Source organism: Periplaneta americana, chromosome 10 (assembly GCF_040183065.1).
Source record: "Periplaneta americana isolate PAMFEO1 chromosome 10, P.americana_PAMFEO1_priV1, whole genome shotgun sequence".
NCBI classification, from domain to species: Eukaryota; Metazoa; Arthropoda; class Insecta; order Blattodea; family Blattidae; genus Periplaneta; species Periplaneta americana.
The window spans coordinates 23,458,081-23,475,368 of NC_091126.1; the positions used below are offsets into that span (position 1 = coordinate 23,458,081).

At 37.7% G+C, this 17,288-nt stretch overlaps 1 protein-coding gene across 1 annotated transcript in view; it reads left to right on the forward strand.

Moving 5' to 3' along the window:
* Positions 1–17,288, forward strand: part of LOC138707521 (MOXD1 homolog 2-like) — a 1,036,064-nt gene that overhangs the window by 115,407 nt on the left and 903,369 nt on the right. Inside the window, exon 2 of the mRNA XM_069837046.1 lies at positions 7,304–7,612. Coding sequence (XP_069693147.1) covers positions 7,358–7,612 — 255 coding nt within the window. The 5' untranslated portion in view covers positions 7,304–7,357. The remainder of the gene's footprint in view (positions 1–7,303; positions 7,613–17,288) is intronic.

The following is a 17,288-nucleotide window of genomic DNA, read 5'->3' on the forward strand; positions in this document are numbered from 1 at the left end:
CTGTACATTGAGAGCTGTTACATTTTTTGTTTCTTGTATTAAACTCTGACTCAAGGACATAAGTATATATGGAAGCAAATAGTATATTTAGAAATTCTGACTTAGGCAGCATTACGAACAGTTCGATTCCTGATTTCGCTGGAATCTGAGTGGCGTGCTGTTCTGTAGATTTATAAATTCAAGCTATAAATTTTCAGGAGCTGCTATCGGCTGTAAGCCAAAAGGATTTCAGAAAAATCTCGATTCCTTGTCAATTATAACTGTTTTTTCAAACTTACCAGTGAATTCTGCTATAGGTCTTGAAGTAGGGTCTTATATTTGATAAGAAGGTTTTCTTATCACTCTTCAAGATAGTTTATAGTCAAAGAAAGTGAAGTTTTCTATGTTCTACATGATACTGCCACATTTCAAATTTATTCATAAATGTTCTTAGCTAGTCGATCATATGTCGTGCAATTCTGTAACTCGTACGTACAACGTGCTAACGATATTTGATATCCATCTCACTTTGTTGATATCCCATTTTTACCTTTAGCTGTTCTAAAGCAGTTCTAGACGGTATTTCTTTACTAAAACCTTCACTGTGTTTATTTGTAACATAAAATGTCATGCGTAAGAAAGTGTAATAGAACATAATACAAGCTTCACCTTCCTTCTTAATAAAATAATCTTTCTCTTTCGACTCATCACTAAAGGGAAATGATCTGGGGATTATATTGTTTTTAATTCAAAACGAGCTGTCTCTTACTGTAGACGCTAGCGAACTTACTAGTACAGAGTCCCCTCTACCTCCACTGAGGTTGTGTTCACACTTTCAGAGCACGAGAGCACCCATGATCATATGCCACCTTCTTCAAATCCATTTTAACAGTGGCGGTTCCTCGGGGGAGGGAAGGCAGGAACATCCTCCTCACATTTTCTTCTTTTGAAAGTAAATACCAAATAAAATATGTGCCTTGAAATTCGAGGAAGATTCGATAATTTTTAAACTCACAGCTATAAGAAAAACTCGGTTGATCGAGTTTTAAACGACGCGCGCTCATGTGCTGTAGAAAACTGTGAGAAAGATGCGAGATTGTCTGTGTAGAGGAAAGGCACTCCATTCCTCCTCTACTGCAGTTAACACATATAGACAACAGCGCGCTAGCGGCCAGAGAAAGAAGCAGAGTTTTAAAGCAAGTAAATGAACGGAGAGGAAGGAGATCCTCCTCTGAATCAGTTATGGGCGGGAAATAGGAACCGACTGGTCGTGCAGCAAACTCGCTACCGCTGCCACCTAACGATGTTGCATTCAACCGGACTATAACACATCTAGGAGGAGACATAACAAAAACAGTTTTAATGCGACGCTATGAAAGGCACCATGTAAACTTTTCTTTTTAATTATAAATCAAAAATATTATTTATTGCACTTTATATAGGCTACTATTCATGGTTTGAAACTTTCGTGGATATTCGAAAGTTAAAGCCGGGTTTATGTAAAACAAAGAGGAAGTAGTTTTACGTAGTTGGCCCCTGAAATTCACTTCTATTCATTGTTTACTAGACAGGGCAACAGCCAAGTTGTGAGTTTTGTACAAATATATTTGAAACTGAAAGTAGGTACTCCAAACTACATCATTTTTAACATAAAAAATTTATCGGCCACCGGCAGCTTTGAACAATAATGATAGTATGACTTTACAAGAATTGACATTCTTCAAGAGTATGTGGTACTGAACTTGTAAAATATACATGTGGCAACACAGACCACGTGGGTGGGTGCAGTGTTCTCGCTTTCCTCAGATTATTTCCCATTCCCATTTCCGTAAAACGGTTCCGGTTACTAGTTAGTAGCTAGTCTCTTCCAACACGTGTGATGCTGTAGTGTGCTCGAAAAATGCTACGAGGTTGTGAATTTCCTTGTAATTGTTAATTTGTGCAATTATTCAACAATTAATGGAAGTGAAATCATAATATATTTTGGACAATTTAGGAAACCCAGTTTACAAGAACAGATTATTGCTATACAGAAGGGAAGGCCAACCCCATCACTATCTAGTCTTACATGTATGCATGTAGGCTAATTTGTAGCATGTTTCATTCAAGAAGGTGTCATTTAGTGCTGTTAATTTCTTTCCTCCTCTTAAAAAATATGCAGGAGCCGCCACTGCATTTTAATATTATCTTACCATCTACGTCTCGGCCTCCCTAAAGGTCTTTTTCCCTCCGGCCTCCCAACTAACAGTTATAGTTCTATTTAAAAATGAGAATTTACCTACATCCGTTTTCTGTTTCCTACATTTGATTTTAAAATCATGGTCGTTCCTACCATAGTACGACTATTATTTGGGAACACCTTGTGCCTTGTAGTATGCTCGTGATGAAAACTCACATAAACACGAATTTTGTTGCCGCCTCTTCTTCTGCTGTCCTAGCATCGTAAAAGAGAATATTCGCGCTCCTCTAACGCTGTTGAAATTCCTAGTCGTAAAACAGGCTAAGAGGCAATGGATTGTAGTGAAGGGGGGAATAAGAGAAGGAAAGAACAGATGTAGGGGAGACCTGACAGGAATCCGTCCCTTTCCAGCCTTTTAGAAAAATCAAGTATCTCAAAACTACCAACCTTGCGGAACGTTTTTATTGAATCAAAAAAATTCATTACGCTTGATATATAGCTCTATTTTAAAAGATTCATATATAATAGATCCAATTAAATTGTCGGCCTAAATGCGGTGATTTGGTTGCAGGATAAATAGCAGAGTAATAAACCTCCCAGCCTGGCATTCCGTACCTTGTAACACAGTTTAGTATTGATCCAGTACTGGCCGTTCCATTTTCTACACTTTCAATTGTTTGTTTCCGTAGTGAGTGTAACGATATCGTGCATCGCACTGTGGCCGGAGAGATAATTTAAAGTCTCACTTCCATTGCCAATAACTTTCCATTCTGCCACCAGATAGAGAAATATACGGTATGATACATATCTGTGAGCAATGCATCTGTTTCCAAAAGCCAGTAACGGGAATTCGCAGATTTCGCATTATCTATACGCCTACATATCACCGAGATACAGAGAATGTTTCTGGACTGGACTATTTTCTCATAAACTATTTGTCAGAACTAAATGTTTAATAGTAGTTTGACATCGAAGGTAGAGTCTTTTTTACATAAATTAATAATTCTTATTTCATACATTTTTATTATATTAATAAAATCATGATTATGATTATGTAAATTAATAAATTAAAAAAAGTAATTAAGACTTTATGACACAAAATATTTTTCCTGCAATGCAAAACTACTAATAAACAATGTTTACAAAAATTGTAATTAAGTTTTGATAAATAGTTCTGAGAAAATATTATCACACGAGAAAAAAATAAAAATAAAAAAAATTATCATCCTAGTGTTTAACCTGCAACCTGGGACATATTATTTTTGTGCGAGATCGTGCATATTTGCTTGGTTTCCGCACAAAACCAATCCGCGGAAAGTCTAAAATTCCACATTCAGTATTCCCAACCTAACACACACAACAATTTCCCTCTTCTTACCGCTTAAGTGACATATTGATTTTACTGCTTTAAGCTTTTAACATATTATTTTTAGAGACGTTCAATATAGTAATAATTATAAATTGGAAACTTACCACTGCAATTTCACCTAAATTGCACTGTTAATTACTGTTTTTAAATATTTGCAGAAATTAAGTAAACTCTACAACTCCACTAAAGTTACTGCATTCGTGATGCAAGTAACATTAAGGAAGCCGTGAAAAAATCGACAAGATTTCAGACTCATCATAGACTGGAGGAAAAAAAGACAGACGTATGTCACGGCCTGCTGGAGTATAGTAAACACAGAAAACATTTTAAAGCAACAATGTTGAAGATAGATATTTTTGTTTTGCAAATTTGCCGTCATTGAACAGAAACCAAGATGGAGATTTCATTGCAACTAATTAGAAATTCCTCTTTCAGGTATGTAATAAACGATCTTCGCACAAAGTAATGTACGATACACGAGCGGTATGTTTTCTTTCAATTCTCGGAAATTAAAAAAGCACAAATCTGCTTTACAGGAAGCTTTACCTGAAAGATTAGATTTGCATAATATATACGTCACTGTGTACGTTAACAGAAAACTACAATCTCAAGTCACACAGAGTTTGCGTGCACTCGATGTGGGTCTTTGGCGTTTCGTCAGCCCACGCGATGGTACGTTCAACCAGAGGTCCCGGGATCGATACCCGGCCCCGGAACAAATTTCCCTTGAAATTATTCAGTGAACATTTTGTTCGTCTCTCCGCTCTAGTTCTGGAGAAAATCCAATTCCTTTTAAGGTACACTCTACCAAGTGTTCTTAAATTAAGGCAAAGAAATCAATTAATTTACAAAACAAATGAAAAAGAGACATTTTGGACGTTTGTGCTCCAGCTATGTATATGTCATCAAGTATACATTACAGAATAATTCTGGGGTCTCTAAAAGACACCACGTGCCATTCAGAGAGTTAATAATGCGGACCTTAGCTCACAACGAGACAGGACATCCGGGTGGTTCTGTCAGGAGATGAGCTGGAGATCATGATGATAAACACAGTTAAGGGTATATGTACGTGAACGACCATAAATATTGTCAGAATATGCAGGCTCTAAATTTCTAAAATTTTATGAGGAAATGAACTCACAATTGGACAAAAATTACAAGGTATCACAACAAGACTTATTGGAACTTAAATATCTGATAAAAGTATTTAAAAAAATATTACTAATACTACTTTTTAGAATTCACTTTTTACTTTAAATTAAATTTTCCCAAATTTGAAAATTTTGCGTATTATTTCATAACTCCACAACCATTAGAGATAGAATTCTGAAATTTTGTACACTTATTTAACATGCATTTATGCAAGAAGTAGACTATAATGATGCCCATTTCTTTGAAAATAGAAAAATTAGGTCACAAAACATTATGTAAATTTTAATATATTTTATATAGGACAGTCCACACCTGTGGAGTAACGGTCAGCACGTCTGGCCGCGAAACCAGGTGGCCCGGGTTCGATTCCCGGTCGGGGCAAGTTACCTGGTTGAGGTTTTTTCCGGGGTTTTCCTTCAACCCAATATGAGCAAATGCTGGGTAACTTTCGGTGTTGGACCCCGGACTCATTTCACAGGCATTACCACCTTCATCTCATTCAGACGCTAAATAACCTAAACTGTTGATAAAGCGTCGTAAAATAACCTACTAAAATAAAAAAATATATAGGACAAATAAGAACTTAATTGTATTAAAATAAACACTTCTACATGTCTGAGAGTAGTCTACTTTTCAGAAATAAGTGTTTATTACATGCAGGAAAAATACTAAAGATGTCAGAAAGACCATAACAAGTTATGATTACCAAATGAGGTACCTGCAGAATTTTTTTTTCATACTTTAAGTTCTAATAAGCCTTGTTGTGGTACCTTGTACCTTGTAATTTTTGTCCAACTGTGAGTTAATTTTCTTATAACATTTTAGAAATTTAGAGCCTGCATTTTCTAATAATATTTGTGGTCGTTCACGTACATATTCCCTTAAGCTAAATAATTATTCTTAATCGTTCGTTTTCTAAGTGCATTTGAGTTTGGAGCGCTGATATTTTGTTGTGAATGAAGAGTAGGACCGCAAGGGGAGAGGTTCTGTAAGGTCCGTTGCGTTCAAACATTGCTGAGGTTCACAGGAGCAGACACAACATTATTAGTACCAAAACCTGCCACGTTCATTTATAAAACGATCGAGTTATGCCAGAGCACCAGTGGCGGCTCGTGGGTATTGAATTAAGGGGAGCTGCATACAAAAATAAACAAATCAACTTACTTTATTTAAAGAATAATTCCATGCGCCTTATCTTGTAAGTTGTGTTTAAATGGGATAGGCTCATGTCAGTAGATTTACTGGCATTTAAAAGAATCCTGCAGACAAAATTCCAGCACACCGGTGACGTTGATATAACCCCTGCTGTTGCGAGTGTCGTTAAATAAACCATAATTTAATTTTTTATATGCAGATTTGAACCTTAGAAATATCTAACTGGCGATGTTGTAGTTGGTTGTATCTACATGATACATCAATAAATGAAAAAAATAACTGAGCCAGAAATTGAATTCAGGATCTTAAAGAGCACGCACCAGGGCGCTTACCTCATTTATTGCGATGTTAGATGTTTCAGATTCCATTATGGTTTGAAAACATTCTAGCAATGGCTCCTTCTTCTCATGAACAACATTTACTGTTCTTATTTTAAATCCATCTTGTTGCCCCAGCTGATGGAATTGTCTTTGAAACACATTAATCTAATACAGACTGTGTGGAGATCGAAGCAGGGCTACTGGATAAATTAGCAAAAAAAATATGCGAGCCTTTGTATTTTGTTTAGCGGCTCTTTCCATTATGATGTTCAACTGTTGGGCACTTAATTTCACATTTCTCCTGAATTGTTAAGGTACTGAACTGAATAGACTGTAAATATTGTACAGAATTAAACATTGTTGCACTTGTTATACTCACAATATTAAAGAAAATGTATTTAAAACTGCGCGCGACTGACAAACTGCTGCAAATTTTGTAGCGCCTGGAAACTCTGGATTCATGGCGAGGGGACAGCAGGGGGGAGGGGTAAAACTAACGTGCAAAGCATCCGAGACGAGACTGGCAGCTCCAGGGGAGGAAGTGGCTTCACCCCATATTCCTTGTCTCTGGTTTCGTTCTGGCAGCACCAGGGGAGGAAGTGACTTCACTAACGATTGCGTGCATGTCATTGAGAGCGAATTTTTCTTTTTAATTCGAGCCCCTAAATAGCCTAGATCATATATGTAACAGATAACTCCTCGCTACGTTAAAATCGGCAGCACTTTGAAGATAACAACCGCCAGGATCGCCACCCGTCCGCCGTAAACGAACACGAGATAGCAGCACAGTCGATAATGCAATTCAAATGAGAAATATGAAATGATTCCTTATGTAACAACTAGATGGCAGCGTAGTGAACCTGACAAAAGTTGTTAACCTCAAAGGCCATAAGCCCGACATATCTGTTACATATATGATCTATGCTAAATAGAGACTGTATAATAAATGTTTTTCACAACATAACACGAGACAAGAGCCACAAATGTCTGGGGGTGCTGCAGCTCCGCAGCCCCTTTTCGAAAGCCGCCCTTGCAGAGCACTATCAGAACTCATATTATGGTTGATGATAAATGGAATACTAAACAATAAGCATATTAGGAAAGACAGCCTAAAATAGCATTGTGACGAAGAAATGTGTTTCGCAGGCTGCACCTCGGCCTGGTACAGGATGCGGCCGGGGATCGTGGGCTGAGGGCGCCATGGCGCGGTACGGGGCCGTGCTGCTCGCCCTGCTGGCCGCGGGGCTGGGCCGCGTGACCGGGGCCCACTGGACCCATTCCACAGACCTGGACCCCAATTACTCTGTGTTCTGGACTCCCGGCGAGGAAGACATCACGTTCGAAGTGCAAGTGCGGACTCTGGGATACATCGGCTTCGGATTCTCCGCGGATGGACAGATGCCTGGAGCCGACATCGTCACCGGCTGGGTTCGTGACGGACAGGTCTTCTTCCAGGTAGGAATCTGCAGTTTATTATGTCTCGATGGTTATACTCCAAGACTAAAAGTTATTGGAAAATTGAATTTGAGTGACTGAGCCGTGCAAGAAGGCCTGGTCTTCTTCCAGGTAGGAATGCTGAACTGATCAATCCAGGATGTTTTATTGTCCAGTTACACAATATTAGCGTTCAGCATGCATTTCTTAATTGATGTTCATTATGATGACGAACATTTCACTCTTTCGGTGAAATAGTGTCATATTTTGCGCAGGAAAGTGGACGAAGGAAATATTTAGCGTATTATACAACCTGTCCCAAAAATAAGGAGTAAACTTCAGGAATATCTTTCTCATATGTAAGCAGTGGAAATAATTTATACTAGGCAGTCATGTCAATTGATGCCCATAGGAGCAAGCGCGCGCCTTAGAGCTCAGAAGAGCCTGAGCGCTTTACAGTGGAAAGGAAAGAGTCAGACGAAAGAGGTAGTACAGAGTGATTTATATAGAACTGACACATTTCTTTCTTTAATTGTTCCGTTGGATATTCATTCAATGACCCAATTTTAGCACCGAATTAAGCAGAATGTTCTGGAGTTTCGATTCCTTGTCACTAGATGCGCAGATGTTTAAGTTTTATTCCTATTATTGGCAGCACTGACTCAATTTTAGCACCAAATTGAGCAGAATGTTCTGGAGTTTCGATTCCTTGCCACTAGATGCGCAGATGTTTATGTTTTATTCCTATTGTTGGCAGCACTGACTCAATTTTAGCACCAAATTGAGCAGAATGTTCTGGAGTTTCGATGCCTTGTCACTAGATGCGCAGATGTTTGTTTTATTCCTATTGTTGGCAGCACTGACCCAATTTTGGCACCAAATTGAGCAGAATGTTCTGGAGTTTCGATTCCTTGTCACTAGATGCGCAGATGTTTATGCTTTATTCCTATTGTTGGCAGCACTAGATGCGCAGATGTTTATGTTTTATTCCTATTGTTGGCAGCTGTTTTCGACATTTTGTGTCAACGTGAAAATGCAGTACACATTAAATCAACGACTCTTCCTTGTGAAGCAATACTGGATTACGAATTCAATTACAGCTACTCAAAGGGCATACCAGAGAGAATATGGTGTTCGCAATCCTCCCAAAAGAAACACAATACTGGGACTGGTAAACAAATTGGAAACAACTGTATCTCTGGTGAGTGAAAAGGGCAAACATCGTTCATCTAGGCTTCCCACAGTTGTTGTTGACGTAAGAGCACGACTGGAGCAGTCACCCAAAAAAATCATTAAGACGTTTGTCGCAGGAGACAGGGTACACCTACTCAATGTGTCAGAGAGCCTAAAGCCATATAGGGTTACGGTTGTTCATCAGCTACAGGAACTAGATAAGGTTAAAAGATTGAATTATTGTCGTTGGTTTCAGACGTTCATTGTGCAAAATCCTGCCATATTGTCCATCACATGGTTCACAGATGAAGCATGGTTCCATTTATCCGGTTATGTGACCACCGAATAATTTCCAGGAACCTGTGGCCACCGAGATCTCCGGATTTGACAACGCCGGACTTCTTTCTATGGGGTTACTTAACAGACAGGGTTTACGCCACACGTCCTTAGACATTGGACGATCTGAAGCACAACATCACACAGGAGATTCAAGCTAACAACAGAGTCCTCCAACGTGTGGCCAGTAACATGGAACGACTTGTAGAGTTGTGCCTTATGCAGGATGGAGGACATTTTCAACATTTGCTGTAGAGGTAAATAATCTCCCAAAATTCCTCTACATTTTAGGTATAATAAGTTGTCGCTAGCACAATTCGTTTTGAAACAAATAATGAAAGAAATGTGTCAGTTCTATATAAATCACTCTGTATATGCCGCTTGGTCGAGCTATATTCAGGGATGGCCAGCACTGATTCAATGAATAAAGAGAAGATAACTTAATGAAACTGTATCCATGTTAATTTTTAGATTTGTCCGAGAAGTATAAGTGCATTATAAGGTTGTAAGTTTTAAATTTTAATGCTCATTTTTCACAAGTTTGAATTTTTAATCAAAAGAAATATTTTCTCAACGTTTTTTATATAGAAAAGTGAAATTTTCAGATAGAGGCCTATTCATTTAGTAGCGTTACAGAATGTTTTCGTAAAATGTAATATACCCTAAATACGTATTACTGAAGATAGTGTATTGAAAATTTTGAAAATATTCGCATGGAAATTGTTGTAAGGAAATGAAATAACAAAGCAACTACTGTTACATCATAAGCAAAAGATACGTGTCCGTATGTTGTAGAAATGTCAGCTCTATAGCTTCAGAACATTTCGAGAAAATAATTTAATATTCTGATGATAGGAAGTTACTCACCAGTATCACCTTAAAAGCATAATGCGATAAGAGTTTTGTTGTGGAATGTTAGTTACACTTAAGACATATACAGTACCTAGGTAACTTTGCTTTGTACTGTAATATTGTTTTGATTAGTTTATTGATTACTTTTATAAGGCTAAAGATACCATCATTATCAATTCCAACTTATCATGTCATACTCAACTTCTTTTTTTGGGATAATACTTTCTTTATGAATGATGTGTTTCATCCATTTAGTACAGTATAGTTGTACTACTATGGAATGTATATGAATATTCCTTCTTAACTCTTTGTTATGTTATTAACGTTTAAAACACAACTGCAATTGGTATTAGTACTTTTGCTTTACGTACAATATAGATAATATCAAACAGAAAGAAGCCATATAAAAATAACGACATAAAATTTCACGTTCCATTTGAAGTTTATGCACCACAGTTTTCTTAATCCAACAGGCTTCTTATTCATATACATATCCCTTCCTCTTTCCATACTTTGCGCTTGATCCCCGCGCACGACGTCAAGGTCAGAAAAATGCGCTTGCTTTGACATCACTGTACTAGGGCATTGTATAAGTAACGATAACAATGCTGTAAATCAGTGCTTCTAGCGGTGACCATTGGGATCCTGTACGTAATGTAGCAGCGATTGTGCCACAAATCTGCATTATTGAAAGTCTAGACTCACAACATTCATAACTACCCGTAGCATTGCTCTCTATGCGATGACTGTATCATATTGCTAGCCTCTCATTGATTCGACTACATACTCGTACTGTGAATGCACGACACGGCGGTCAACTTATAACTTAATTCGCATTGCTATCTGCTCGATAACCATGTTACACTGACATCTAGCGAAGGGACCGCATACTATGGATGACATCTCGTGATAGCATCGCTTAATTTTGAATAGTTTACATTACATATGCCAAAATATTCGTATATTTATTTCTTCTCTAGAATTTACGACACAAAAATTAGTATGAATGTTACTACTATGTTTACAGTGTTCCTAAGAAGTAATTTATTTATTTATTTATTTATTTATTTATTATTTTGCTAATATGTAACATAAATTATAAAATATGCAGAGAAACTTTAGCTCGCCCCTGGTATTATACTTTCGCGTTCTGAAGGATTATTATACAGGTGACACGGATTGCGCAATGGTTCTGTACCTCATGGGAAATAAATTTTCGCATGAAAATTTGACCAGTGTATGGAACAAGTGTCCACGTAGAACTGAGATAAACTGAGTGCAGAAGTTGGTTTTATAAAGTCATCTACAGGCTTCGAGACTTTGGACCCGATACAATAAGTTTACTGTGCAAGCACTATAGGTTGTTGACTCGCTGCAGTGTGTTGAGGTAACAACGTTGCTATTTAGAGTAGAGTACTGTAATATGGGGAAACACACATATGTACATTCTGAAAGTAAATATAACTTACGCAATGATAATGTCAAAAGAATGTGAAAAGCATTTAGTCTCCTTTCCTTTATAAGCATTTATGTTTAATTATGCACAGTGTTAATGGTGGAAATAAGCATGTAGAAATTTTAATTTTTTTTCATTTATCCTATTGGTCATCTTTAGGAAGTGCAGTTACAGTACCGAATTGCAATGTACCTACTACAACATACATTCTCAGTGTCTCAAACGTAAATCTTTTTCGGTTATCTGCCAAAGTTTGTACTGTAGAAAGCTGTGCTCTACGCCGCATGACGTGATAGGAACAAAACAAAAAAAACCTAACATTATTGCAGTCTCTAAGAGACAGTCCTTTATTCTCGGGTGACTCTATGTCCACTAATTTGCTGTTTATGTTACACAATGTTCCATATACGTTATTTTTACATAAAATTGATTTCCACTTCTGTTTTACACGTTCAGTAACCGGTGGACTTGATGTCTCATTAATTCTCTGCATTATTTTCTAAATTAATTTGAGGGCTTCCGGCATCTCTTGCTCTGACTTTTCTAACCGTGTAATAGTTTCAGACACAGTTTGTATGGAAACCAAATTATTCGTCAGAACCTTCAAATCCAGAGCGTTTTCCTTTGCGTATTTGTTGGCATTCATTCTACAGTATCCCCACCCACTGTACGCTTTACCACTATACTCAGTACGCCGTTATGCGGATTTCCCACTGAACTGCTCTATTGGGTCCGAAGTCTCGTAGCCTGGTCATCCATAACAGTTGATGGGGATCTTCGCGCTGGCCACACAATACCCCGTACTGGTCAGTATGTGGCTGTAAATCCTCGCGAATCACCCTGTATATTAATCATTGTACTTGAAACTGTCCAGAAGTCAGGGGCCAATATTAAGGCTAGGAAGAGTCTGGGTGAAACGAGAAGTATCTGTGAAAGTAAACGTTAATTTTGGCGGAAATAACTTACTTATCATCACTGTTCATACTAGGAATTTCCTTGTATTTCAAATGTTATACTGTATCTGTGTACCGCTGGAGCCTGCTTCACGGAAGTGGCAACCGTAGGCCGTTGATGCCTTCTAAGACGCGTGAGAAATTCTTGAACTGGAATCATATACAGACACACTCCCTTCATTATTGCTTCGCTTATTCAAGAACGTACCTAATGTAATCAAATGGATGGAGTGTGGTGGGAAATTTATTGGTTTCTCCACCGTGTCGTAGGCATATCCTACAGTGATATTAAATTCGCGGTTATGTACAGTAACTTCGATGAAATTGGCGATTGCAAGACAGTATTCTGGCGAGATGAGTCTAGGATCCGTCACGAGAAAGGAGGACAAGCTCAAAGGAGTAGATACACAACACAATCACAACAAGAACACAAGAAATACATCACACTAACATATGAAAACAATAGCACACATAAGATCGTATCTTCATTCAGAAAGCAGAAATACAACACAGCATACACAACAGAAAACACACTACAAAGACATCTCAACACAGAAACAACACAAACAAATACGTCGGAATATGTATAATAAGAACTTTCTTGTGTTAAATTTTAACGCATCTTGTTAACATGTTTCGACCTATTTTGGGCCATGTTCAGAACTGGTCGTTGTTGGTCTTGGCGCCTCTTGATTCCTGTGAGGGTGCGTTCGTAGTATAGAGTCAAAGAGTGTTTGAAATGATCTGCCTGTCTGTCCTATGTAGAAGTTGTTGCAGGTGTTACATTTGAGTTTGTATACGCCTGTGTGGTTGTATTTGTTTGTTTGTCTTTTGAGATGTTTTTGTGGAGTGTTGTGTAATCAAGATGTTTGTACAAACAAATAAATACAACCACACAGGCGTATACAAACTCACATGTAATAGTTGCGACAAATTCTACATTGGACAGACAGGCAGATCATTCCAAACTCGCTACAAAGAACACATTAAAGCAATAACCAGAGGACACAATACATCTACATATGCCGAACACATAACTAATGCTAACCATACATACAATAACATAAATAGAGGCATGGAAATCCTACACATACAACCCAAAAACAAAAAACTCAACACTGTAGAACAATATGAAATATACATACAATGAAGCACACCCCGATCAAATTCTCAACACACAGATCAATTTCAGAACACACACACTGTTTGACTCCAATTTTCAACACGCAAACGCACCTCCACAACAGGCAGCGAAGTTCGAGATGACGCCGAGATCTAGTAGTCTCTGATGATGGTGTGAAGAAGCACCGAAACAGCTGTAAGCCACAGTTGCTTATGTAATTTAACACGAGTAAGTTTGCCGATCAACCAATCATTTATATTTAAGTGTTAAAAGTAGTGTGCGGAAGATTCAAGATGATAATAAAAATATACCGATCTCACGGCCCTATTTATGATATTAGACAAGTGATGACCAACGCAGTTGCTCTCACGAAGCACTGTACACATTCACGTGCACGCAGGGCAAAAAAGAGCAATATTAGAATTGCAAGCTTTGTAATGGTCAGCTCTCGCGCACTGAGGTGTGCAGAGAAGCGACCTCTTGCACAAGGAGCACGAGTTTGCCACCATTGCATTTCACTATACCACAAGTTAAAAGGGAAACTGATAAATGGGTGTAGTATAGTAAGTAATTTCTTTTAGCAACAGGGAGGTCAGTAATAAATAAAATTATTATACAAAGACATTTGAGATGTGGATATCATGAAGGGCACAAAACTAAAGTGTTATAGTCGCGACGCTGTTATTTCCGGCGTAACTCCGCCTCTTTGCTTACGTCTTAGAAAGTGAAGGCTCTATAAAGCCTAGGTAGGTAGTATCGTTCGCCATTTTTGTTCTTTCGTTCCCGAGCTACCATACGAGGAATCTATTTGCCACACCGTTAAACATTATCATGTCGTAGCTCCTATGATAATAAATCAAACGCACTGTAATTCAGCAAATAATTGAGCGGCAAATAACGTCTTTGTGTGCTTTCTGCGAACGCAAACGAAAGAGCCAAAATGGCGGGCGATTATATTAAGTATTTATCGAGCCTTAAGAAATGAATAACGTGTTCATAAGCGAATCACAAGACGCACACGTTTAAATGTAGCCGACCTGCAACGCGATTGGCTGCTGGAAATTAGAGCGACGGGACTATAGTACTGTAAGTATAGGCTAGTTTTAGTCCAGGGATCTTTTGTTGGTAATCGTGGCATAATGGCTGACCATAGCTGTGATTGAAATTCTATTTATCTTTGTACAGTGCAGTACTTGAATGCCTGTAATTTTCAGTCATTTATATCTGTCCTATTTTGAATTTTTTAAACTCAACTCAAATTGAGGTTCATAAATTAATAGGAAGTATAACACACTTTATGTCACATTTCGCCATAATATCTTGTACTTCTGTATATAACTGACAAGTCATGTTTAACAAGAGCGGTATTGATAGCGGATGTATTTAAGTTGGACGTACGGACATCGGTCTGTCTCGAATCCTGAAATGGATATAATGCAACTGCTCCTCCCATTTGTTTGTATAAGAAACGTTCGTGGTTCAGGAAGAGAGAGGGAGAGAGAGAGAGAGAGAGCGACAGAGACAGACAGAGAGAGAGAGAATAGTGATGTCTAGTATAGTGAGGGTCACATAAGAACAGTTCCTAAACAGCAAATATTGCCGTCTTGTCAGTGTTGCCAACTGTTACCAGATATCACACGATCCTACGTACTAAATGACTTATTTACTTACCGTACTTTATGTTGGAAGGTTATTCTAAATAATTCAATAATTTGTAACATATTTTCGTAGGCAAACTATACGAGAAAGGGATCAACATGTCAAGTATTTTGTCTAGCAATACGAAATTCATTGGTTGGACTAAACAAGTGACTCACGAGACCTAACCTAAAAATGTATTTTGTTTGACCACATGAAATTATTAGTACTAACTCCGAAAACTTATCTGACTATAGTCTTGAATTATAACCACAACGCAACACATAAAATAACTATTATGTATTAATATTAATACTGATATTAATTAATTATTAGCATGTTCAAATTTCTCTAGCTGTCCACACCTGTGGAATAACGGCTAGCGCGTCTGGCCGCGAAACCAGGTGGCCCGGGTTCGATTCCCGGTCGGGGCAAGTTACCTGGTTGAGGTTTTTTCCTGGGTTTTCCCTCAACCCAATAGGAGCAAATGCTGGGTAACTTTCGGTACTGGACGCCGGATTCATTTCACCGGCATTATCACCATCAGCTCATTCAGACGCTAAATGACCTGAGATGTTGATACAGCGTCGTAAAATAACCTACTAAAAATCTTCTTATACGGTCCATATATCTACCATCTAATGTCGCCATCCTTCAGTAACAACAAAGAAAATAAGTATGTATCTAATGCCTATCCACTTCAATTTGCGTGATTCGAGTTACAAAGGAAATAAAGAAATAAAGAAATAAATAAATAAGTAAATAAATAAATGAATGAATAAATAAATTAATAAATTAATTAATTAATATGAAATATGATCTGTAAAGAAATGCAAGAATAGAATAAATTACATTTTGAATCTTGCTTACACTACTTTTAACACTTGAATATAATTAATTGAATAACTAGTGGACTTACTCGTGTTAACTATCTAAGATTTGTCCGGCTTACAGCTGTTTCAGTGGAGGATGGTGCGTGAAGCACTGAAACAGCTGTAAGCCGGACAAATCTTACATAATTAACACGAATAAGTCCACTAGTTAATCAATTAATTAGAATAAATTACAATTACATACGAAATGGAAGAGAAAATAAGTGCATACGTTTATTGTAACGTTTACACTTTAAACTCAAAATGTATACCTCTAAAACAGTAGTTGTTAATGCCTTTTAATTTCTCTAAGCAGATGCATTATTTCATTAATAAATCATTTTTAAGAAGATATGACCTCTTGACGATACCAACTTAATACCTGAAAGAATGAATGAATCGAATGAATGAATGAATGAATGAGTGAATCAATCAATCAACCAATAAATCAATGAATCAATCAATTAATGAATTAATGAACCAATAAATGACTCAATAAATCCATGGATGAATGAATCAATGAGTGTATGGATGGATCATTGATTGATTGATTGATTAATTGATCGATTGATTGTAGTGAGAGAAGAAGAATTATCGATTAAATAGTAGGGTTACACGATGATAATCGTATCCTTGCAAGGGCTCTCCAGCATGACTTAATGTGGTCTGCCTTTGCTGTCCACCCACAAAAAGTGAGAAACAACTCGAATATTCGTTAAACCGAACCTGAGACAAGACTGGGTTTAATCTGGTTTCGTCTAGGAGCCTGGAGGGCACTTAAAATCGTCAACGAAGAGGGGGCGAGAATATGTCCTCTTTGCGGTAGAGGCGAGACATCACACCACATTTTGTCGGAGTGTGAAGCCACAGAAGCTCTGAGGAAACGATTCCTGCCAGAGTCCTTCATTACATCTAGCAGGGGGCACTTGGCGACATACGCTGTATTAAATAACGTTAAATCCTGTGACAGTGTGGGAAAATTTATGGCAAAAGTTCGACAGTTGAAGGGGGAACTAGCCGAGGGGGAGGGAGCCGATGGTTAAGGGAAAGATTTATTAGTGTTGCAATGAGTAATATTAACATTGAGCGAATGATATAATTAGGGGATAATGTTCTTTTTTTTTTTGTATTTACTGTGTATTTTGTATTTCATTGCGTGTGTATGTTTTTATTTATATACTGTATTACCTTTATATTTATTATTTGGATTATTTGGTGCAGCTTCACAAGAAATTGAATTGTTTAGAGAGAGAGAGAGAGAGAGAGAGGGAGAGAGAGAGAGAGAGGGAGGGAG